Here is a 25,706-nt window from a genome sequence, read left to right on the forward strand (position 1 = left end):
CAGCCAACTGCTTCAGGCTCAGCTTGGTCCATTCTCAGTGGCTGAGATTCTTCTCAGTAGGAAATACACCTCTCTATTTGGTGTAGATACAATCTAAAGGTATACTCTAGAGTAGATATAGAACCAGAGAACAATAGAATCATCTAGGCTGGAAAAGACCTTCAAGATCTCCAAGTCTCACCATTAAACCATGTCCCTTAGTGCCATGTCCTCATGTCTCTTAAACACCTCCAGGGATGGAGACTCCACCACTTCCCTGGGCAGCCTGTTCCAATGCTTGACCACTCTCTCTGTGGTGCTCCTTTCTCTCTCCAAAGACCACGTAAGGAATGGGACTGCTGACTTACCTCCCCTGCGCCACACGGAAATGTGAAGCACAAAACAATGTCAAGGTAGGTATGTGAGTGCCTGTGTGCTTGGACATCATAGGCAATTAATAATATATATATATATATATAAAACACGAATCAAACTGTCATTTCCATACTTAGAAATGTTTTTTATTAAATATTTTCAACTTCTGTATGAGACATAATATCAGTGGCTTTGTGCAACACAGTGGCATGTAAAGTAAAAACAATTTAAGGTGCAAGAGAAGTCAGTATAAAATTACCCGTCAGATTGGTAACCCAACCAGAATGATCGGACATCGAAGAGTCACTTATGGCTTGCCAAGAGCAGTGTATCCGCAGACAGAGACCTCCAAGACAGTTTCGAACAAGCTGGCTTCAAAACCAGAGGCAAGAAAAAGGATTTGGCCTGGTGCCCCCATCACTTGCAAAGGTGGTCATTTTGCTTCCAGGATCCAAGCTATTACCTCTTCACAGAGCATTGCATTGTTAAGAGAACAAATCTTTACCTGGAAACAGCACAGAGTTATCCTTTTATGGCAATAAAATTAATTCTGGATTCTTAAAGAAAATCTTTTTTCCTTTCTTCACTAACAAGGTGTTCTTCCACGTTTTTGCAGGGCTTTATGCTGAATTCTTTAAGTTTCCATTGACAGAAGTCTCAGACGTGGAGCCTATAAGGCCTGTGCGATCTTTTTTCTTCTGACAGCAATTTCTGATGGCTTTGTAGATGGCAAAGGCAGGGATGACCAAACTAGGCACGCCGGCAAGTATTACAATAATAGCATACACCCAATTGGGATATCCAACCTTCTGTGTTTTCGGGAAGTCTTCCTGAAAGAACAAGTGAACAAGCTGTATGAAACCATGTGGAGAATATACCCAAGAGCGTGCACTCGTTCAGTATTTTAATAGAACAGAAATGGAACCACAGCAGCAGCTAGCCACAGGGTACAGCCATTTGCTGCTTCCAGAGCAGCTTCCAGCTCAAGGGTTTGCAGTCTCGGCCATTTGGGATTTATTTTTTCCTTAGAAGCAATGGGGAGAAGAAATACGGTGAGGAGCAGGGGCTGCTGGAGGGACATCAGGGCTTGGTGGCCAAATAGCCCGTGGGCAGGCAGGCTGAGAGCAGGGTGTGGGAGTGCTGATGGGGTTTTAAGGAATGGAGCTGGTGGAGGGGGGAGAGGAGAGAGCAGCCCCGTTTCCCCATCTTCCTTTCTCTCCGTCTCTGTCTTATGAAAATAAAAGTTGATCTTCACAAACTGAACGTGCTGTATGTCTGGTTTTGCACCAAGAATGCTGACTTTTATAAGGCCAGATTGCAAAAAAGCAGAGCCAGAAAGTCAAGGAAGAGATGAGGTCCTGGGGAAAATGATGGTGTCCCCCCCTTTCCTTTATCTTGTTATGCCCTCCCCAGTACCACATACAGCTTATTATTCTTCAAGGGGAGGAAAGGAAAAGTAGGTAATTTATCACCCTAATTATAATTCAAATAATGCAAGTATATTTGGAAGACCGAAGAAGAAATCTGGGTAGGAGAATATTAATTTCTTCTGTCAGCGGTGAGTAACCAGCACTACTTCAGTTCTGTGATCTTAAATGCACACGGAAACACATGCAATATCAAAATGCCATCACAGACTTGGTCCTTTGTCAGCACAGAAAGGCTGTGGCATTTCCAGCTCTTCTATAACCCCTACCATGGAACCGACGTCTGTTTAAGTGGTCCTGTTCCAGTCTTACCTAACAACTGGATTAATGTTTGGGCTTTACCCAATTTAGAAAAGCTGCTCAGATGTCGCTGTGTATCAACTGTAGGCAATACAGCTGAATTTAGGACTTATTTTTCTAAGTGTTACTTTTTTATTATTGCTTTATGTATTTTAACAAGGTTTTTGTTGTTGTTGTTGTTTTTGTTTTTTGTTTTTTTTTTTTACCTGAAACCTGTTTCAGGTGAGAGATTAATATAACTATGACTCTGGAATTAAAGAAGAATATATCCAGTAATTCTAAATAAATGATTTGGTTTTATATACTTACATAGTTAGGATCCCAGACACTGTAGAGCAGTTCTTCATTGACCTTCACCACAAAATAGAAGAAGAAGATAACTAACATAATGAGAGGGCTGATAACTCTCCAGGTAACCTGCCAGAAGATATTGGGCTTGTGTCCAATCATGAACTCAATATCCTTGTTAAACCTAGGAACGAAAACAGGAAGTTCAGAGCCATAAAAATGGGAAAGGATCAAAGGCTGCCTGCTCAGAAGCAGGAAAGTTCAAATGACACCTAGCTGTGCTTCCTCGGACTTTGCCTTGGGCCGTGTGAGTCAGGACTGGCAATGACATCAGGAGGTAAGCCCAAGCAGCGCGAATTTAGGCAGATATTGCTGTAACCATGCTAAAAGTTTCTAACTCGTAGCTCCCAAGGGTGAGTCAGGAAAATTATTTTCAGAAATATACTTTCTTCAAGAATTCTGTGAGGTATACACGAAGTAGTTCCAGCAAGAAAGAATCAGTGTAGACAAGAGTTTCCCTATAATATGTTGCAGTGTTTCAGGATTTTTTTGTAAGCATCTCAGATCTGCATCAGTTAAAAGAATTGACACAATATTAAAAAGCAAATTGGAGTAATTTTAAAAATTAGATTCTATAAATAATGTTTGTTTAATTTGGTTTTCTACCGGTTTTCTCAGGCTGACTACTGAAGTAGTATTTAACTTAATGCCTGGCTCATTAAGGACTCCTAGAAATGTGTAAATTAGGTTAAGCACGGAGTGCACCATGAAAAATGGGACAAAAATGTCTCCACAGGAAGAATCCAACTCTGCATTGCAGGTGATATCATCCACACAGGTCCTGAACCTAGTTTATGACCCCTACAAGTGCTACATACACACACTGCTTAAATAAAAACTAGTTTGGCAGTTTGGGGCTTCTGTTGCTGTTTTACCTTACAGTTCCCTAGGTACATATGGTCTCCCATGGGCATGCACAAAAGCCGAATTAGTCAACATAACCAAAGAGGCTTGCTTTTTCAGTTTGGATCTAATTACAAATTCAGAATGAAATATATATCTGCCTAAATTGCCAGCCAGGATGCAGTCCCATGGGCAAGCCCTGGGGAGGCAGCATGCTGTGCTGCACCTCCCGGCAGCCGTGCGAAGGTGGTGAACACCAACCACGCAGCATTGAGCTAGAGGAGATTCCTTCCTTTCCCTGAATACACACCCTCCATCCCTCTGTGGGGAGTGCTCTGCTCTGTCTGCCAGTTGTGGGAGAAGCAGAGAGAGCATCCTCCACTGCTCCTGCCAAGGCCGGGCCACATCCTGTGGGCGACCTGAGACTTCGGAGGCAGGAGAGAATGGGCAGGACGTGGCAGACAAGAATTTGAGGTGGGGAAAGTAGAGCCCCATGTTCCAGTACCTGCCCTTAGTCCATGTGTACCTCACATGAAAGTGTCATGGATAAACTGCGAGATCTCCTTCTGCCAGGAGAGCCGCCATTTTACCAGTGGCCCTTTTTCAGATTTTGAGAAAAAGATCATGGACACTCCTCTGGAGCAGGTAACACCACCTTGGGGCAGCTCTGACAAGCTGAGAACATCTCCTGTCCTCACTTTTCCCACCAGCATGCCGGTGCCCTTTGCCAGCCCTCTGAAGTGCCCCACTGCCTCCAACCACTCTACAGGAAACCCAGGTACCATCTGCAGGGACATGTAGTGCCCAGGGACATTAAAGGCTGGCATTGAAGCTCCTATCTGAATCAGTCCCACAGTGGCCTAGACCCATGTTTATATCCTGGGAATAGTTTTAGTTTGTCTGTGTAAAGTGTTCTGAGATTTTAAGAGAAAGGAAAAGTGATCAAAGGAGACTTTTCTGTCCTCACCAAATTAATATAAGCCTTCTTTCACCAGGGTGCTCCATGTGCTCGCCTAATTTACCCCAGGTATCAAACTCTAAATATGGGAACAGGGATCAGAGGTCCTTCACCCCATTGCCAAGAGCTGCACAGCCAGAGGGCTGGCACAGACTCAAGCAGGACCTACAGGTACTTGAAGGTCCCCACAGTATTTTCATATTAATTATGAATGGAAGGATGGAGAAATTGGATTTATTACATCTCTAAAAAGTTGTTAGGATAATTACTCACTGCCAAAATAGATAAGGTCCTGAACACAACAGGATCATATCTCAGTAGCCTGGGATTTGCATCCTGTTGTAAAACAATATCTGCAACCAGCATGAGGATGCCTGCTTTGCACAACATCATCTGGCACTCATTTGAAACATTCCTGGAACAGACCTGTGTTTTAAGCTTTTAGCTCGGTGTGCTTGTACTTTGCTTCTGCTAATTACATACTTCATGCAATTATTCTGAAAAGAGTTTGTTATAAATGCCATCATATTTACAATGTAAGTGAGATATAGTGGCACTTATATAATTGTTGCAAATACATATATAACAAAGCTTATTTTAAAAATAAATTATTTGCATTCATATTATTTTACTCTAGGACACTTGGTAATGCTTAATATTTTCTTGCAGTATCTTAGGGATGTGTTTATTTCAGCTCGTTGTTATAGAGCATTATCTGTCACAACGTATTAAGAGAAAAGTAGAAAGCTTTCATGTAAAAAAAAAAATCCTCACCAAATCCTTAACAAATCATCTTTTTTCTTGTTGAGATCTATTTTAGAAACCTAAATCATATAAGCCACCCTAAACTAGTTGCATAATTCCAGAAATTTCTCTAACAGAAATGGTGTGCATTAAGTTGTAGCAAGATTGCAGCTAGACAACCACTCTATTTACACACTATTTTCTAGTGATGTTTAACTTGTCTTTCATACCTGTCTATTCCGTAAATGTAGACAACGGAAAACATCTCACAAAATGCAATTATTAGCAAAGGAATAGAGCCAGCAAAACTGTCGAACAAACTCAGCCAGTAATTACCAGACTCCAGGACAAAAATAAAAGCTATCAAGTAAGACCCTGCACAGATGAGACCTGTGAAAGACAAAACAACAGAAAACAGCAGCAATTTTAGACACAGAAAAAAAAAAAAAAAACCAAGCAAACAAACAACAACAAAACACAAAACCAAAACCAAACATCTGAACAAAACCAAGTGAAACTGGGCAGACTTCTGAGCTCCTCAAGTGTACTGATTTGCTTGTCTCAGAGCATTGCAGCCATGTTCAGGCAATCAGGGCAGCCTCTGTTGCTGCTGCGGAGCTACCTTGCCTTGCAGAAAGCTTGCCAGAGGAAAATGCACGTCAGTGGATAAGGAACTGGCTAGATGGCTGCACACAGAGAGTGGTGGTCAATGGCTCTATGTTCAGATGGAGGCCCGTGACGATTGGTTTCCCTCAAGAGTCTGTCCTGGGACTGGTACTGTTTAATATCTTTATCAGTGACACAGACAGTGGGATCGAGTGCACCTTCAGCAAGTTTGCAGGTGACACCAAGCTGAGTGGTGTGGTTGATACAACAGAAGGAAGGGATGCCATCCAGAGGGACTTGGACAAGCTTGAGAAGTGGGCCCATGTGACTCTAATGAGGCTCAACAAGGCCAAGAGCAAGGTGCTGCACCTGGGTTGGGGCAATCCCAGACATGAGTACAGACTGGGAGAAGAACTCATTGAGAGCAGCCCTGCAGAGAAGGACTTGGGGGTTCTGGTGGACGAAAAGCTCGACATGAGCCAGCAGTGCGTGCTTGCAGCCCAGAAGGCCAACTGTGTCCTGGGCTGCATCAACAGAGGAGCAGCCAGCAGGTGGAGGAAGGGGATTGTCACCCTCTGCTCTGCCCTTGTGAGGCCGCACCTGGAGTGCTGCGTCCAGGTCTGGGGCCCCCAACACAAGAATGATGTGGGGCTGTTAGAGCGGGTCCAGAGGAGGGCCACAAGGCTGGAGCACCTCTCCTGTGAAAAGAGGCTGAGAGAGTTGTGGATGTTCAGCCTACAGAAGAGAAGGCTCCGGGCAGATCTCATTGCAGCCTTTCAGTACTTAAAGGGGGCTTATAAAAAGATGGAGACTGATTTGTTGCTCAGACAGTGATAGGACAAAGAGGAATGGTTTTAAACTAAAAGAGGGGAGATTAGATGTTAGGAGGAAATTCTTCACTCGGAGGGTGGTGAGGCACTGGCACAGGCTGCCAGAGAAGCTGTGGATGCCCCATCCCTGGAGGTGCTCAAGGCCAGGCTGGATGGGGCTTTGGGCAGCCTGGTCTGGTGGGAGGTGTCCCTGCCCATGGCAGGGGGGGTGGAACAAGATGATCTTTAGGGTCCTTTCCAACCCAAACACTTCTATGATCTTATGAATTTTAGGACAAACTTGCCATAATTCCATGTAATTAATACTGCCTTTTGTAGCGTATAAACTACTCATTGAAGAGGTGGGAGTGGACATCACTTGTCTCTGATAAAGCACTTACCTGTAACGAGTTCCTTAGGCCATTTAGGGGGTATAACATTAAGATCTTGTAAAGGTACAAGCACACCTTCCATGTTTCCAAACATAGATGACAAACCCAAACAGAATAGCATGATGAAGAAGAGGATGGACCACAAAGGTGAGACAGGCATCTTGGTGATAGCTTCAGTGAAGACAATAAAGGCTAAGCCAGTTCCTTCAACTCCCTGTGGAAGATTTCAGAAGCTCCAAAAATTAGGCTCACTAACTCACACAGACTTTAATTTTACATCTGTATTCACTAGAGTTGGTGTATACTACACCACACCACAATAATTATGATTTTTCTTTCCACAAAGACCTCCCAATGCAGCAATGTATTTACTGTAATTATAATACAAATCCTATTTCATGGAACTGAAAGCGAAAAAGCTGTGTGATACCATTTTACCCTTGACTGCCTGTTTATCCTAGCATAGTTCTGCCATCCATAAAGCACTACCACTAAGTGAGACTGTGGTGGAAAATGATAGCAATGACAAGTTGTCAAAGAATTATATAAACCAAAAAAAGGTTTATTAGTGGTAAGAGAATAGTTTGTACATCACGTGTGTCAGAAGACACTTTGAGTTATGATTTCATTTTTCAATATATTCATGATGCTTGCAATAGGAAAGATGTGACAATACTGCTTAGCCTGTAAAATCAAAGTTTCAGGACTCTGGATGCCAGCTTGGCAGCAAGTCTGAATCTGCTGTGTGTCTGCTCCCTGCTGTGTGTCTGCTCCCTGCTGTGTGTAATGCCTTGTGAGGTACCAGAACGGGCTGTCCCGTCTGAAGTGGCTGAGCCAAGGTTTCCAGTCCTCCAGATTTCATAGACACCTGTATTGACCTGTAATTCCCCACCTTTTTAACATATATATAAGTATACATATATGTTTTAAAAAATATAAAATCCGAGGTATATGGATTTAGTCACAAACCCTTCTTTTACCATTTTTTTACCCCAGTGTCAAGGTTCATCCTTCCTGTGTCGTGGCACACCTGTACTGATCAGGGCAGGGTTTGCTTCACTCTGAGAGTCTCTCCCCCTGTTCTAATCCTATTCTCTTTCCCACCAAAGCTGCAACCAGGTTCTTTTCTGACATGTTGCCAGTACTTATAACATGAATTAAACTGCTTATCTCCTCAAAAGCAAAATGATATTATATGGCATAAACAGAAGTAATTCTTTAGTACAAGGGCATTCTAAGAAGGCCAAAATCACTGGTAATATATAAACAAACAAACAAAACAACCCCCACGCTCGTAATGAAAAACATTAGTCAATTAAAAAATAAAAATGTTGTTATAGTTTCTACAATATTCATGGTATTGATATGAGCTAGGGTGTACAACTTACATCATTCAAGAAAGTTTTCAGATCACAGGTTTCAAACTTAAGGCTTGCAAAAATTTCCGGATTAGTCATGTTGCATAACTGCTGCATTTGTTCAAAGTTATCTTGGGTTACATTGCCTTCTGGCAAGTCAAATGCATTCATCAAGGTGAGAATATTTCTGTAAAAGTGAAATACAAGTACTTTGAAATTATTTATTTGTAAGCAGCATCAGGATTCATTTTGATCCTCATGTTGTTAAGAACACAATGTCTTTTACAAAGAAGATTCAAAGGAAACAATGCTTCTGTTGCTCAGGTTCGGATTATAAAATTGGGAAGTCCAGCAGTTTTGTGCAAGTGCAATTCCTTCTTTCTTCTTCTAAGGTGAGCCCGATGCTGTCCTTCAAGACACAGACCATGGCTAAATGGATCGGGCACTTGGGGGCCTGTGCAGCAGCTGGGTGCCCCCATTTGCACTGCAAAGGGAAACACTCAGCAGTTCAGACTGGGGAGCTTCTGGGGACGTGTAAGGTGCCTGAAGTTTCCTATCGTGGACTTTCTCAGCTGAGTAAGGAGGAACTAGACAGGAATTTGCAGGGTTTGGCAGCCCAGGTGAGAAGGGAGTCTGAACTGCTCTGTTAAAATTAGGCACCTCTGTGACACCCAAGCATTTAATCTCTGCAGGAGGCAACCTAAACACAAGGCTGACACAGCATATACTGCATTCACGCCATACCTCAGCTCAGCAGGCAGAGATTATTGTGATTTCTGCAATTTCTAGTAAAGTTTCTAGACAATTTTCCAGTAGGTGGTAGGAATTAATTAAATGAATTAAAATGAGAAGATTAATTACTGGGTAATTTCTCCATGTAGTATGCAGAATCACTAGCAGTACCTGAAGTGTCCACCCTGTAATCCAGATGCAGCCAGTATTCTGTGTTATTTCATTTCACACTGAAACTATAGATACTCTAGCACATTTTAATGAAATAATACATCATGAACTGAATCTGCCTTTATGTTGGTAGAAATTGTACATAAACTGCAGTTATACTTGAAATAACTGTTTCAGGAAAACAACAACAACTACAAAACCCATTCAAATATGGAATGTCCTCCTCCTCCCCTATTACTTTTGGAAACGCCAGGGAATAATGTAAAATATGGTTGCTTATGCGACATCTATGTAGGAAATAAAGTGGCACAAACAATTTTCACCTCATGTGGGGTGATTTTGATTTTCTGGAGTAATGGGTGGTCTGATACCATGTGGGTCAGGAGCTGTAATTGTTCAGAAATGACAAAAGCATTATTGTCAAACTAAGAGAACTGCCTCAGCCAAACAAACATATGTATATTCTGTTTTTTTTTTTTTGATAACTTACTTGTCAAAACAGTCATCGTATCTTTCTGTGGCTCTGAATCCAATGATGGAGTATATGACAGTTGCTGCATAGACAGATGTGAAACCATTGATCACTGAGATAATCACAGCATCTTTCTCACAGTTGTTGCTGCAATTCAGAGAAGAAACAATGGATTTCAAGCACATTCACAAAATAAATACTAAAAACTGGCTACCAAGACTAACAAAAAAGTAGTCTACAGATGCATAGGTACATCAATATGCCCTCTAACAATATTCAAGTACAGCTGTTAAGATTCAGTGAATTAAAACTTGGTGCCTGAAGCAATTTAATAGCTATGCTTTTCCTTTTTTTTTTTTCTTTTTTTCTTTTTTTTTTTATCTTCTCAAATAATCCTATGCATAAGGAATAATTGCCTCATTTTTTTTCACAGTCTTATGCAAAGTAAAACAGGCAAAAAAAGTATGTCTCGTTTTTGCGCCTGGAATGCATGTGTTCTCACACCTATTGGCATAGGCTGTATCTTAGCAGCTGGGCTATTCTGCTGCAGGGTGAAAGATTTGGGTTTGAACTCAGTCAAGAGGACAAAGTGTACAAAAGCTTCCATAAAACTGTGAAGTACCACGAAAACATGGTACTGTAAAGCTGTAGTAGCCAAGAGTATTTAGGAACAGTTTTGTTTGACTGTTGGACAAAAGATGGCTCAAAATGCCCCCACCCTTTGGAAATACTATGGGAAGGTTATGCTGGCAAGGTCAGACAGGCTGTCTATTCCATTGAGAAAGCTAAACTGCCTTGTAGAGACTTTTTTTGCTGCAGACATTTCTTGCCAAACTATCTGTGCAGAGATGGAAAAACCGCAGAGCCAGAAAGAGACTTTCATCTGAGAGAGAAGATAAAAAATCAATATGAAATTAGTTAATGGTTTTATTAGAAGGCTGTAAAGCTCTAGATATTGTATTTCTCTTGGGCAAGGCAAGACTATTCAGGGTAATTTGGTGTTGTCATGTATAATTTTATAATCACCTTTGAGAGAAAGCCAACAAAGACTTGTGACACTGTGACCTTTCCTGATTCATAGTTTTGCAAGTACATTTATAAGGGGTGGAGGGCATTGAATTGATTTTTTTTTTGCTGTCCTCTGTTGTCAGTTTTTCCACTGTAACATGAGATTGTCAATGGCAGGCTTGATTAAAATATTTCTTTCTCTTAGAGAAGGTGAGATGCTCAAGCTCCTCCTTGTTATGAATGGGACCAAACTAGATATCTGAAACTTAATTTGGAGACATTTGTCAATAATATTAGGCTCAGAGAATGCCACACAGTTTATCTTTCAAAAGGAGAATGCTGAAGGGATAGGTGTCTGTTCCAAAATTTTGTGAGGTATAATACAACACTACATTGTAATTTGCTAGTTGGGTCAGTCCTGGGCAAAGGGAGTTGGTACTCCATCTCTTTCCTGCCCTCATCACATACATAAAGGAAGCAACTGAAAATGAATTTTAAAATACCTAGATATATCTTCCAATCTCTTAAACCAAATATTTAAGCCACAGTCTGCAAACTGCTTTGAAATGCATGTAACATCACCCTTCTCCAACAGTGTGGAGTCAGGCGGCAACACCACGCGCTGAGCAGCCCTGCTCAGGAAGCTCCTGGTGGCAGGTAGCCAGGCTCCTTCTTTCCAATCTGACCCATGCCATCTTTCTGCAGGAAGCCAGCCAGTGCTGGGACCTGAAATCTTGGCTCATGAGAGCTAGGATCAGCAACATGAGCTGTGTCTAACCTGTTTGAGGGGATGGTGTCCCCATCTCAGATAATTACTGAGTAATGATGGGGCAGGAATGGACAGGCTTCATTTGAAAGAATGAAATATTCATATAAAATTTGTTTTTTGCCTGGGTACTTACTGAACAGAGTTGTAACTGGAGAATGAAATGAGGCCTCCAAAGGCCAGGGAGAAAGAGTAAAACACTTGAGCACCCGCGTCCAGCCACGTCACTGGGTTAGCCAGCTCAGTAACCTGAGGTATCAGACATACAGCTTTAAGATTATATATCATCGCTATTTAGACTGAATATGAAGAATTTGAAACAATAATTAAAACAAGAACATTAGCCATGCAGAACTTACCATTTTTGAAGAGTGTTAAAAACAAAATGTCAGCACTTTTGGCAAACTTTTTTTTCAAAAAGAAAACCTGTAGGGTTTCTGCAAGTATTTTGAAAATTGATAAACAAATTACTTTCCATAGCTGCCAGTTGCCATGCCTGTTTCCAGAAAAGCTTTTTATTATTTAGCATTAGCAATGACCACTCAGAGGTCTGCTCATGGAAGGTGAAAACTCTTTAAATTTTGCTTAAAAGCTGTTGTATTGTTAAAACATTCTCCTAGGTCTTTTGTCCATATAGCCATATTGACTAGATGGGTTCTCTTCCCAGCTCTGTGACGGGTGCTCTACAGTTAGCATAACTGGTCCATAGCTAGAATACACAACACCTCAGGAAAAGAAAGCGAGCTCCCTTGTGAGAACTACTTTGCATCCCTCCGCAATGATGCTTGCATCTTTTATAACAGATGCTGATCGTGGGGAGAGAGAAAGTATGTGTACATATGAGTATTTTATATCCAATGCAAAGAAAGATTCACCTGTCAGAATCAAGGTTTTAAAGATGTCTGAGGGACAGTTAGAAAAACACCGCTGGAGAGGATTAATTTTTACTCAGTTGTTAATTACAGAGAGAGCTACATCATGTTTCAGTAAGGGATGGGCTGTGACTTACGTTGGGAGTGAAGAGATACACAATCCCATTGACTGATCCCTTCAGTGTCAAGCCACGGATTAGAAAAATGGTGAGCACAAGGTACGGAAGAGTTGATGTTACATACACGGCCTGCACAAGGAGCATGTAAATACAACAGTTAAATACAATGGAACACTTTAATAAACAAAGCACCAAAGGGAAGAAGAGAGGGTAATGAACAAGAAATTGTTATTAACAAATAATGGCGAGTTTCAAATGAGTTGCAATCAGCATACTACAGAAAACTATGCTCAGGAGAAACTGTATGTGAGTATATTTTGACAATAATTTTACAGTCATTGTGCTCTACTTAAGACGAATTGTCATTGCTGAAATTCAACTCAGATCATTCAAAAGCAGCATGGAGAATAATCTACACCCTGATATCAGGTTGCTGCCAATGCAAGGATGGGATCTTAGGGCATCTCTGGACAGCAGAACATTGGTTACTTGTGCAGAGAGTATTAAGGACTAGCACAAACCCAAGTAAATCTGTACATTTATATTTTGAAGTGAATAGTCATACAAGAAAGACGAGTACCTTGATCCTGTGTTAAAGGCTAATGTTAATGTTAGGTACTAATAATTAAAGAGTGTTCTGCTAAGATCTGTAAGGACAAGGAAGCTGACCTGCTCACACCAATGTTCACATAAATCTAACCAAATTACACCAAATCAAATTCCATTTCATCCAGCCTCATTCTCCAAAAATCGTCCCCAGTGATGACACCTGAAGTTTTAGACATGCTTTCACCCACGAAACAGGCAGTTTCTACAGCATGATTAGGTCTGTATGAATAAGGAATTACAACAGCATATCATCTGTTTTGTATAAAACAAAGTAGAGTACCTTTCCTGTTGTTTCAATGCCTCTGATTGTGCACACGTACAGTACTCCCCATGCACACGTTAAACACAACAAAAGCCACCACTGTATAGTGCCTGAATCCGCAATAGAATTGGAAGTGTTTAATGTTTCTCTGTACCAGAAATAATCCACAGGGGAGCTCTTGGCACACTCTTCTACGTAATCTGTAAACACAAAATAATTGTCATTCCTTATGTATTCTATTTGCTTGAAAAATCAAGTTAAAAAATAAACACTGCTGTTCAAAATTGTATTACATAATGCCAATGAATTTGTTCTTGGCAGATTTCAGATCCCTAGAGGCTGGTTTCAGAGAAAAAAAAAGAGTTAATGAGAAAATGAGAAAATGTTAAACAACGTTCCTAAATAATATTTTTAAGAGGGAAACAGATGATATTGTTATTTCTATTAATTCAGATAATGCAGATAAATTATTTGAGGCTCACTCAAAGACTCTTCTTCTTTCTGTACAATTTTTCTTTTTTTCCTACAAAAAGGTTAGAATCCTCTTGAGCCAAGGAGAATGTGGAGAGGACTTCTGAGTTTTTTCCACATATATGTCTATTGAATGGATTTATTTTTTTTTTTAAGTAGAGGAAAAGTAGCTAGGCAGATGTTTTTCAATGGTTGTGCACTGTTCCCACCTTATCTCAAACAGAAATAAAAACAAACAAACAAACAAAGAAAAAAAACCACAGCATTGGGCTTTTAATATACTCCCTGTTGTGTCCTGCCTGGTGGAGCCTGTGCTCCTGCCCACAGCCTTCCGCAGCCAGACGACTCTTCACCTCCTTGCTCCGATCAGCAATATTTTCTTTGCCTTCCTGTTTTGTGGGGCATCGTTCAAGGTCTTGTAAGCTCAGGTTGGATTCTCAGCTGCCTGCAAGGTGCTGACCCATGCAGTATTCTGCCCTGGCCTGCCCTTACGCGAAGTGTTGCTGTCCTGATGCTGGGAGGAGAGGAGCACGGCTCCCAAGAGCCGCTCCCTGACCCATGGGAACAACCTGCTCCATACAGTTTTGTGCAGTTTTTCTTTTTCTTTTAAATATGCTATTAAAGGGCTGTTGGAGAAGAGGTGGGAGGGAACAAACAGGGACTGCTGTTTATTGCCCTTGTGTGGATGAAAGGCAGTGTCTGGCATCCCTCACTGGTGTAGCCGAAAGCTTTACATTCCCTCCCTCTCATATTTTTATAAATAATTTCCATTATTTTCTTCTCAAGTGGACTGGAATGCTCAAACGTGACTACAATATGCAGATACTGTTTCAAGACTCTCAGATAGCCGTGAAACTCTCAGCACCATTTTAAACCAGTACATATAGCATATTATCCATTTTACTCCTGGTTAAAAGACTTCTGTGAGTAAACATGAGTCTTTATCACTAGCACTGATAACTCTCATAAGAAACATGGAAGTGCTATTAGACAATGTGTCACTCAGGCTGGCATATGTTAGTTATGAAGAAACATTGTCTAAATCAGGAAAACGTTAATGTTTATGCTAGACTTCTGTTTTGTGAATATCCTTTATGTAAACACATCTGTCAAAATTGTTCCAATGGCTTCAGCTCAGAAGTTTCATATTTAAAAAGTCCATTTTTGCTTCAAAGGTTAAATATTCATCATACTTTACAGAGAATGCATTTTTAAAAAACGCAAATATTAAAATAGCACATTGTTCCTAAAGAAACTAGTCTGCCTTACTGTTGTCTTACAGAAAGAGTTTCAATTATTCTAGTTGCTAGAAACAAAGAAATGTGTTATGCAACTAAGTACAATGTTTCATAAAATATACCTGTTCTGCTGGCATTGAGAGGACAGCTGCTCCAAGGCAGGGGCTCTTGGAAGGAGTTGAAGAAATACCACATTACCCAGGCAATGATAGTATTGTAATATAAACCCACTAGGAAAGATACAAGCATTGCTGCTATGCCTGGGGAAAAAAAAAAAGAGAATACAATATAAATTTCAGCACTCTTTAATAAAGACATATCAAAACATAGTAAATAGAAAAAAAAAAAAAAAGAGAGAGAAAATAATAATTAAAACAAACGAAGATCAGTCCAACCAGATATAAGAATACTAAAGCAGTTACAACAAATTTAATTTCAAGGATGTGAAAATAATTCCTGTCTTCAGACTGTCAATACAAAGAAACATGCTTTTACTCCTTTACCTCTCCAAAACACGCCAGTAAATGAAGTTAACGCTTCAAGGAAGGAACTCTAAGGCCAGAATTAACACCCTATGCACAGAGTGGAGCGCAGTCACTAAATGGGGAAACTAGGCTCACATCCCAGCTCTGGGAACAAGTGTGCATCATGGTAGGAGCCTTATGGTTTTCGTCCTTGGCAATTTCCTTCCCTCCTCACCATTCTAATTCCATGCTTTATAGCTTTTCCCCTCTGTTCTCCACCACTTCTTTTGGATGTAGTCTTTATCACTGTGAATTTGTTACCTAAATGCTGGGCAGGTTATTCTTATATAGGTATGCCACATAAAACTACTCTGGGACTGAAGCTGATGCCCACGTAGGAGCCAACTTTATGGGTGGACTAACTCCTTACAGACACTACACAATCCTGTTCACAGTCTTGCCCTCCTATATTTAGGGAGTTCAGGATGCTGGGTATATGTAAAGCTCAACTAACTTGGGATTTTGCCTAAATGTGACCCAGATTGTCTCCCCCTTCCACAATGTCACTGCAAAGGTCAGCAGAGGTGTGTGGCTAATCTTTCTTGTAGGGGATGTATGGCAGTCAGGAGGCACAGTATGTGGAAAGCTGTGAGATTTGAGCCAGTATTTCTCCTCCTCCACTTGCTCCCAAGTAACCTCTGGTGACTTCTCTGGCAGAGACTAAATGCTAATGATTAGGTCCTGAGGGCTCTTGGGCTCCAAAGAAGTTTGAAAAATTCCACGAGCAATATCTTTTGTAACTGATTTACAGACACAGTTGATGCCATCAGCAATCTTAACTGGCTGTGTTTCTTCCCTTTCAGGTGTCTGGTGATCACAGACTCACAGAACGGCTGAGGTTGGCAGGGGCCTCTGGAGGTCATCTGCTCCAACCCCTGCTCCAGCAGGGACACCCAGAGCGGGCTGCCCAGGGACACGTCCAGGTGGCTTTTGGAGATCTTCTAGGCTGGAGTCTCTGAAACCTCTCTGGGCAGCCTGTGCCAGCACTCAGTCACCCACACAGTGAAGAAGTGTTTCCCTTCTGTGGGATTTTTAGTGTTGTGTGCATGAAGCAGGTTTTACTGCACTGTTAGATGGAATATTTGAATACCCAGGAGTTTAATACAGATGTGAAGAAGCATATTCTGTCTCCATGACTTTTAGTGTGGTACTTCTCTCAGACGTGAGAAAGTAACTTTACATGGAGTTGGAGTCTGACAGACCAATTTTAGGAAGATTTAACTATTAGCTATCCATAGAAGAGTTGCAGAACAACTTTTTGGCACACTTGATTGTTCATCCTACTGGTGAAAACGGTAAATTGTCATAGCGAATGACAATCTCTCTGAAGTCTGAAATTGGTGTCAAATTAGGGAAAGGTTTTAACTGGACCCACAGTATCTGGGAACATGGACACAAAATTTTCATAGTGCCTTATTAGTCTGACCTATCAGATGGAGAGCTAGTGAGAAAGGATAAGTAACAGACCTTGGCATCTTTTATGGCACACCAGAGTAAAATTCTGAAGTTGTGCTCTTAAGGTTATCAGTTCAGAGACAAGTGCTTTCTCATGTTTTTTTTTTTATCTTCTCTTCAGACTTACCAACACCTTTCAGGGTAGGGTGGATGGAACTCCAGACTCCCACACTGCCCTTCCTCAGCCTTTGACCAATGGCGAACTCAAGATGAAGCAGGGGGATACCCTCCAGAATCAACAAAATCAGGAAAGGGATCATGAAGGCTCCTGTAATGGATAAGAAAAAATGTTTCCTGTCAGTGAAATACTACAATAAAGTACAAACTTCAGTTCTGCTGGCTTTATAAACAGTGGCTGAATTGTAGGCATACTTGTGGAAACCCTTCTCCAACTTCTAAACAATGCTTTTGACTGATTGTCCATGCAGGAAACTTCATTACGTATGTGCTTTCAGGTGGGAATTCTTATTTTTTTCAAGTGGCAAACATAAATCATTATTATACAGTCCCAAGGTTAAACTCCAAAGGAGCTACCTTTGGATTGGCAATGGAGGACATATTATTTCTTTCCTGGCATGACTTCCATTTTTTTTTCTGTGAAAGTTTATGGTTTTATAATTGTGAATCATAGAAATTATATGAAGTAGTTGAATGAACTAAGCAAGATGCCTGGAAAGATTAGTCAGGAGCCTGGGGCTGGGTGCCAGTCTCAGTAAGGCTGTCTCCATAAAATGACCAGTAACTCTTCCTGACAGCTGAGTTAAACAGTTTTTATGTTTTGGTAGGAGAGAGCTGAAGTTCAGGGTTCAAATCTTGTTAAGTATGACAAGGCTGGTTAGTATAGGACAAATATTTTCAATTCATTTTTTCCTTATTAAAGTGTTCCTCAGACTTGGAGATAACATATAACACCACACCAGAATACCAAAGTGCAGAGTCAAATGCTTGAAAACTGTGACTTATTAAAATTGTGGTTATCTGTCATTCCATCTTCACCTTCCTAATCATAGACTGTAAATAACTTAAGTACATGAAAAAATGCAAAACACTGTGTGAACTGTTCAGGTTTGGGTACTTACTGACTTTTTCCTCATGAATGCAATGAAAATCAGATAGAAAGTGACAGAGGAGAGTTGAAGAATGGAAACTATAGTTTTGAATTCAAGGCAGTTTAGTGTTTGGAAGTGTGTGCTCATCTGTTTCATTGGGTATCCTCATAATGTCATATACACCAGAGTTTTAGAAACGATCCATACTGCAAAGTCTTATTTTTTTGTGTGCTTTAATGAAGTCTGCTAAAAACAACATTGTTGTTTCAAGCGGTCACTATTATACTGAAATCAGCCAGATGTGCTTTATTGCTTTTTTTTGCTTCCACTCCTATGGAACTCAAGTTATTCTAGTTACTCACCTGTCTTTCACTGACATTTTAAATATTTGCTAATCGCTATTGGTACCGACATTTAAACTCATAAAATGCTATTCAAAATGCTGAGCACTTTGAAAATGCTCAGGTTACACATCTGAATGACTAAGCACTGATACACTAAAAAATACATATTTTGAATCTAGTTGCAGAAGATAATTTTATGGACATGATATTCCCAGACTTCTTTAGAGCATTTCATTTAGCACCACAGAAAAGCATTACTAAAAGTCTAAAATACTTCAAAATCAGTGTATCTCATCTTGCATGCATTAAAAATTGTCTATCACTGTAAAAATACAGACTGACAAAGTGGAGAGGTTTCAAAGGAGATCCAGAAGAATATGACTCAGGGCATAGTTTTCGTTAGTGAAAAACTGAAGGACTCAATATGAACTGCTATTTGTAGAGAAGTTTGTTGAACTTTCAACTCTACTGACTCTTCTTTCATTTCTTTTGTGTCAGTATATCACCTCGGGAGATGGATTACATGGACATCGTCACCAAGCAGGACAGTTTCCCATTTGTTTTCTTCCCCACTTTGCACATCTCAGCTTCCCTTCCCTTTCCCAGAGACCGTGAATTCCTTGCAACAAGGTCCTTGCATTAGTGGGGTGCAGCTACCTGTCAGATGTAGGTGCCTCTGACTGGTTCTCTCTCATTTCAGAGGAAAGCAGACATTTTGTAATGCCAGAAAGGAATGGAGGATGGTGGTTTAGCTTCTGCCCTAGAACGGAGGTAATAGAACTACTACCCAGAGCCCTTGGTAATGATGCAAAAGGCTTAATGTACTTCACTGTCTGACCCATTTTGTCTGTAAGGACCTGCTTAGCTGTGCTGGAACATGATCTGGTGAGCACTTAAAGGCCTTTCTTCATCTGATCAGACACGCAATGCACGCAGATTTGGCTTCAAAGGGCTTGTACTCTGCTGGTACTCCACCCCATTCCTGTAAGTAATACTTCTCCCAGCTGTTTTACTCTTGCTTTCACAGATAGCAGGACTTTTGCAGTGTATGTGATAAGTGCCCTCTCACTGTTGTGACCCATCCCTGTACACCCTGGTGGTGGCTTTCCTCCTGCATGGGAGTGTCTGTGGGACAACATCCACTCACAAAGCCTCTGGCTTTTCACATAGATAAAGTTAGTTATCCGTGTATGGAAATTCAAGCAGGTAGAAACACGCCATGTTCTATCTTGTGTCAGGCTGGCACACACTTGCTCTCCCGGAACTCTCACTCTGGCCAGGAACTTTCATGACAGTAAGATGAGACAAGGGCAAGGCCCAAGACACTTACTAGGAGTCTGAAACCTGACCCTACAAAGTTTGTAGGCATGTTCTATCTTGACCTTTCATTTTTGTCTCCCATTTTGGATGCTGGATAGGCCTCTACTGTACAGCAATCTCATTTCTCTCTGGTAAAGGCCTTCCTCAGCAATGGCTCACACAATCACAGAATATCCTGGGCTGGAAGGGACTCACAAGGATCCTTAAGTCCAACTCCTAACACCACACAGGACAACCTAGAAGTTAAACCATATATCTAAGAGTGTTGTCCAAATGCTTCTTGAACCCCGTCAGACATGGTTAAAAGGACTATAACGGCTGTTTATTTCCTTATGCAACAAGATCTTTGACCAGGGAGAGAATTTCTAATCAAGTCTCTAAAAGATCTAAAGATCTTACTGTGGCCTGATGAAGAAGAGGGATGCATCTCCATTAGGAAAAAAGATGGTTAAGAAACGCTATTCACTATGAAGGATTAGAAGCATTTTCTTCTGAAATCAAGCAAACAACAAAAAAAGTATCAACTTTTCGTTTTTAAGTAGAAAGCAGTCTGACTGACATTCTGTTTTGGGCTCCATTTTCTCATGGTTGAGCCATTTTTGCAGGTCTTAACTGCAAAGTGCACCTTCACTCACAAAACTCTAGCAGTCTGGGTAGACATCAAGCCTCACTCTCCAACATAATGAGATCCAGGAATAGCACTGTCCCTGCACAATAACTCTCCAAATGCACTGCACAATCTATTGCTCCAAACCTCTTAAAATTAAGCCATCTTCTGTGGTAAGAGGACATGCCACAAGTGCTCCATAAACCTCAAGGGTTTTCCTGAGGTCTCAGGATACTTAGAGGTACTTTTATTAAGATGTCATAAAAGAAGTCTTTAAGCATGACACATCTTTGAAGAGCAATCAGATAAAGGGACTCCATGACCGTTGCACAGCCACAGAAAGGAAAAAGGATGCCTTTCTTATAGTCACCTATCGAATAATTACAATGAACCCTGTAGAAATGTATATAAACAATGAGTAATCTTTCCAGTTGAAAGACCTTACAGCTGAGATACGACATTCTAATCTTGCTTCAGTACTGTAATTCAGAACCCATTGTATTTGAAGATCTGCATAGCTATTACACATTTTTTGCTTAAGTGTAATCTAAGATTTTCTAAATTAAAATTGAAAAAATATTATTGCTTTCACATAAAGGGAACACAGACTGAGGAAGCTATCCTGCATTGACTCTGATGTCTTTGCCATCATTTCATTCAGCATGTCATGCATGGAGATGAAAAAGTTCTCCCTTATGCAGTGGCAAAGTTTACTGGAGATATATGCAAGCTGTAGACTTAAAGACTATTTATTTTAAATTAATGGTTTAAATATTAAATATACATCCTTTTTTTTTTTTTTATAACGCTCATCAGGGATGAAACAAAAATGTTTAACATTTGATTAAATGACATGTTGCTCAGTAAAGATTAAACAAAAGCTATGTGTAATGTCAGAGAGAGCTATCACCTGAGAGGAAGTTTCAATCTCATTATGCTAGTGAAAACAATGAGGCAAACACTGTAGCTTTTACACTGTGTGTATACTGAAATCTAGTTTGCCTGTGGTAATGATGTATTTTACAGCTTTTAAACATGGTCCTGCTGCCTGCATGCCCATCTCCCCACTCTTTCTTCTCTTCCTGCTTTCCCTCACGTACTGCCGGTTGCTGATCCCCAAGGCACCAGAGCAATGAGCTCGTCTTCTTGACCAGCATGCTGAGTGGCAAAGACTAAGGCAAAATTTGTCTAAAATGTCTAGGAAAAATGGATTTCCAACTGGAGGTAGCTGAAGCAAGACTGAAGAGTATGCAATTAGGGATGATGCAGAGCTGAACCTACTGGGTGCACCTACTGGGTGCTGTGAACACAGCTGAATGGGAATTAGAGATGCAGGAACCAGAAAATCTCACTAGATAGAAGGCATCTCAACACCAAAATATCTTCAAAAATAAGAACTTCAAGATCTGTTTTCACAATACTGATAGGCACATGTTCTAATTCAAAGCCATTCTTCCACAAGACAGCAAAGAGCTTTTTATTTTTTATTTTCCTGATTGAAGGGAGAAGTTGAAGAACAGAAACTGTAATGAGAGGACAGCAGTGGTAGCAGGAGGTGAGGTGGATTTAGACCTACCAGAAGAAACTGAGGAGCACTGTGCAGCAGGGAGAGAGGAGGGGATTGCACAACAGCTCTCCATCCTTAAGCGTGATGAACATAAGGAGTCCTTTCCAAGAAGCCATGAGATGGCATTGATGCCCACTGTTATGTTTTGATAATAAGTCACTGCTTTTGGAGTTCTGCAGAAGAATTGATAGGGAAAGCAGCTACACGGACACATATCTGTACAGTAACTCTAATCCCGGAGCCAGCTATGTCATTTCCTTGCTGCGTGCTGCCTCACAACTTCTGCCTAAAATCTGAGAGTCCCAGGGATGCAAGAAGCAGAAGATAACTCTTGTTAGTGTTCCTGAGCAGGGACAAACCACAGGATAATGAGAAAGAAATGTGTGGACTAGAAGACAGTGTATATACCAGTATATACACAGAAGCAATGCATATCTCTTCAATGACATTAATCAGAAAATCATGAGCCGTACCAAGTTCTTTGTGTTTCTTGGATGTTCATTTTTTCAGCTGCATTTCATTCTGCTAGAACAAGAGGGAAAGGAAAGCTAGGTGGAAAAGCAGGAAAGTGCCTGTAAATCAGCATGGGGAAACAGGGCGTGTTTACTTTCTAAGGGTAAGTAGAAGAACCTGAAAAGCCAATGAGTTCCATGAATTTTGGAGATATCCATTTACTTTTTCAAATGGAAATTGTCATACATAGAAAGGCGGTTATGACTTTTCTTGTCTGACTTGTGATTTTTTTTTGTTACAAAAGCTGGCAGTGCTGCACATGACCTCCAGTTTGCACTGCAAACCCTAAAAGCCAGCCCATGGAAGAAAAATCTTAGAATTTAAAGCATCTTCTCTTTTAAATGAGTCAACTGAGTCAAATGAATAATCTGTAGTTAAAGTGCCAGTAACTCCCCACAGAGCCTTCCTTGGTCCCCACTCTGTCTAGGAAGAGCAATTTTCAAACATTTCTCTTTGTACATTTAATGTAAGCCACAAGTTTTCCTTCGGGATCAAACACCTCAAAGGAACAAAGACTTTTTATGCATATCCTGGAGTGAAATGCAGATGACAGGTAGATAGTGAGCAGAACAGACTTTCAGAAAACTGATGAGGGCACAACAAGCTCCTGGTACATAAGCATAGCTTACATGCAATGGCCCCAGATTGTCAGCTTGCAGGCTGTCAACATGAAGGCTGCTGCTGGACTGCCCAAAATTAGTCTCTACAGCTGTAGATGTGAGGAACATGTGCAAATGAGTTTCTCTGTCAACACACCTAAATTTGGTCTCTATTCAGCTTTTCCTCTACAACAGGTTATGCAATTCTTCCTCAGAGAAGCAGCAGAAAATGGGCATATCTAAACATATAGTACTGATTGAGAAGGAAAGTAGTCATGATATGAAATTTATGCTGTCATAATATTTAAGCAATGGTTCAGCTTCAGATCATCTTTAAAAATTAATGGCAAATTAGGGAAACAAAACTTGTATAATATGTTCACTCAGTCCTAACCTGAACCCCAAGGTGTCACAGTAAATTATATGGTAAATAGTGTATATGTGGATTTTAAATGACTTAATAACATGACAGCTAAAATAATAGTTAACCACTTTCATGCTGTTGCTCCTGCTATCATAAATTGCATGTATACTGACACTACAGCCAATACAGAGATCAGTCAAAAAACATTGAAAGCCCTATTATGAAAAGATCTTTTGGGATCATGATCAGAATTATACTGCCAAGTAGTTTATTAATATTTTAAAATATACATTATATATGTATGTAAGTATGTATGTATGCAAAGTAACATCAGTTTTAAATTAAGAAAACATACTGCTTATATGACAGCATAAGACTGATTGGGTCCCAAAATAAAAACAGTCCTTCTTCTCCTGTCAGCGACATGATTTCATAACCTGTGAAATAACCTTCTCCATCGGTCTTCTAGAGATGACCATCACTATCTCTACAAGAACTGACCAGTTCTAACCAAAGCATTCTATTATTTGTTTCCTGAAAGAAATTAAACCTAACTTATAAACGGTGTTAAGATGTATTAAAGACATACCTCCTCCATGGCTCTGGCAGAGATACGGAAACCGCCACACGTTTCCCAAGCCCACACAAAACCCTACGCACGTCAACATATACTGAGCCTTGTTGTCCCATTTTGGTCTGGAGTCTGCCTCTTCTTTCTCAAGGACCTCGAGTTCCGTGTGGGAAGGTATCCTGTCCTCCAGGCCAGGATTGGGTAACTGTAACTTCACCATGTTTTTAATTTCCTGCCTTAAAAAGCTGCCCCTGTGAGGATTTTATGAAGCAGGCAGCTAGTTAGAAATCTGCACAAAAAGAGACCATCTATTTGCTGTCTTCAGCTATATATAGTGAACCTTTGGCACTAAACTTGAAAGTGCAGACTTGTGGTAAAAAGAAGCGTCAGCAAATCATTCGATTGACCAAGTCAGCTCTGACACTTATTAATGCTTTATCTGCCAAGGTTTTATGGAACAGTCTGTTCATCTACTATAAGGCATTGATTTCAGTTAATGTAATTCAGGAGATAATTTGGCTATAAACTGTAATCGCCTATAAGGTCATGAAACACCCCTCGCCACTCCCATGTTTAAACTTACTTAAATACATATATAGCACTAACAAATACGGAATAAAGTGATTCCACTGGCCTCAGACTTAACATAGAGGTTTCGTACTATTTCTTATCATGAAGATAAACTGTTTGTGAATCTCCATCACACTCGTTTTCCCACAGTATATGTTTACAAAATGGTATATTTTGTGATAATTACTGAAACGTTCTTCCTTCTCTGCGAGAGATCTTATTCTATTAAATGTCCTGACAAAAAGGATGGAGAATGAAAGGGATTATAAAATCTGACCTTTACAATCATAAGCATAATCTGCTTACCCTAAGGCCTCTAATCATTACAGAACAAGGTCTGAAGAACATAACATCTTGTAAATGGACTTGAATCAAAGGTCCCTTCACCTTTTCAATGACCTTATGGTACACCGATCAAGAAGAAATAAGAATCACAGGTTAACGAATACTGCAGATACTATTTGTGTCCGCATTCTTTCAGTACAATCATAACAACACAGCTGTCTGTACCTCACAGTTTGATAACGGTAAGTAGTTGCTGGTGAAATCTATGTACAAAATCTAACACAGTGTGTATCATAAGAATTTTGTCAGATAAACCCTATAGGCTACTTTCATATGATGATACAGGGTGATCAACATAAAGAACTAGAAGGGATCTTTTATGTCCAGCCCCTTCTGAAGCAGGTGAACACATCACAACATCCCTTTGCAACCTTATCGCGTCAATTCAAATTGATTTTTTTGCACTCCCTATTATTTCAAAGCTGGTCTAGAGTTTCAGACCTCTTATGCCTACTTTCTACTTTAAAGAAATTAGCTTGATTTCTATTTCTTGTTTCTAAGAAATATGATTTCCAGCTGTATTAAATTCAGGACCCGCTCATAATAATTTGTACTTGTGACAACTACAGGTCAGTGCAGGCCTGATCCCTGTATTTAAACTGCCTCAGCCCCAGTTTCGCCAGGCTAAATAAAGCAAGGTGATTTAGTTTCTTCCCTGCGAAAAAGGGCTCTCCATTATCTCTTGAACAGAAAAGTTACAAAAAATTCTTCACCCTTGACATAAAAAGCTATAACTGTATACAGCAGCCCAGATGGATTTTCCCTGTGCCTTGTAATCAGGTACTAGAATTTCCCTAACTGTACTTGAAATATCTCTATTAATCTGCCAAGTCATATCACTCGCCTTTGTCTTGACTTTGTCAATTCTGCAGATCAGCTGTCTCGTGATTACCACTGGATCAAAGCTTTTCTTCTCCTCAGGTGCTTCTTAGCTTGCAGCAGACTATCTTTATTTTCCAGATTACCTAAAGCATATTTTTTATGGAACTCCAATACGTTGAGCTACTTACTCAGTTCTT

At 40.4% G+C, this 25,706-nt stretch overlaps 1 protein-coding gene and 1 long non-coding RNA gene across 2 annotated transcripts; one reads left to right on the plus strand and one right to left on the minus strand.

Annotated features, from left to right (window-relative positions):
- Positions 1–478: 478 nt before the first annotated feature.
- On the minus strand, positions 479–24,349 carry LOC310895401 (sodium-dependent neutral amino acid transporter B(0)AT1). Its single transcript, XM_083826744.1, has 12 exons — positions 23,791–24,349; positions 16,966–17,106; positions 14,982–15,119; positions 13,169–13,350; positions 12,298–12,408; positions 11,425–11,537; positions 9,533–9,661; positions 8,170–8,326; positions 6,791–6,995; positions 5,205–5,364; positions 2,391–2,553; positions 479–1,184 (listed from the first exon to the last, which is right to left on the minus strand). Exons 1-12 carry the CDS (start codon positions 23,990–23,992, stop codon positions 975–977), a joined length of 1,911 nt encoding a protein of 636 aa, XP_083682870.1. The 5' UTR covers positions 23,993–24,349; the 3' UTR covers positions 479–974.
- LOC310895404 lies at positions 2,583–16,953 on the plus strand. The gene is made up of 3 exons (XR_014580656.1): positions 2,583–2,706; positions 3,880–4,050; positions 16,187–16,953. It is a non-coding gene; the product is annotated as an uncharacterized lncRNA (long non-coding RNA).
- Positions 24,350–25,706: the final 1,357 nt, after the last annotated feature.

The sequence above is a fragment of the Anser anser genome, assembly GCF_964211835.1.
Source record: "Anser anser genome assembly, chromosome: 2".
NCBI classification, from domain to species: Eukaryota; Metazoa; Chordata; class Aves; order Anseriformes; family Anatidae; genus Anser; species Anser anser.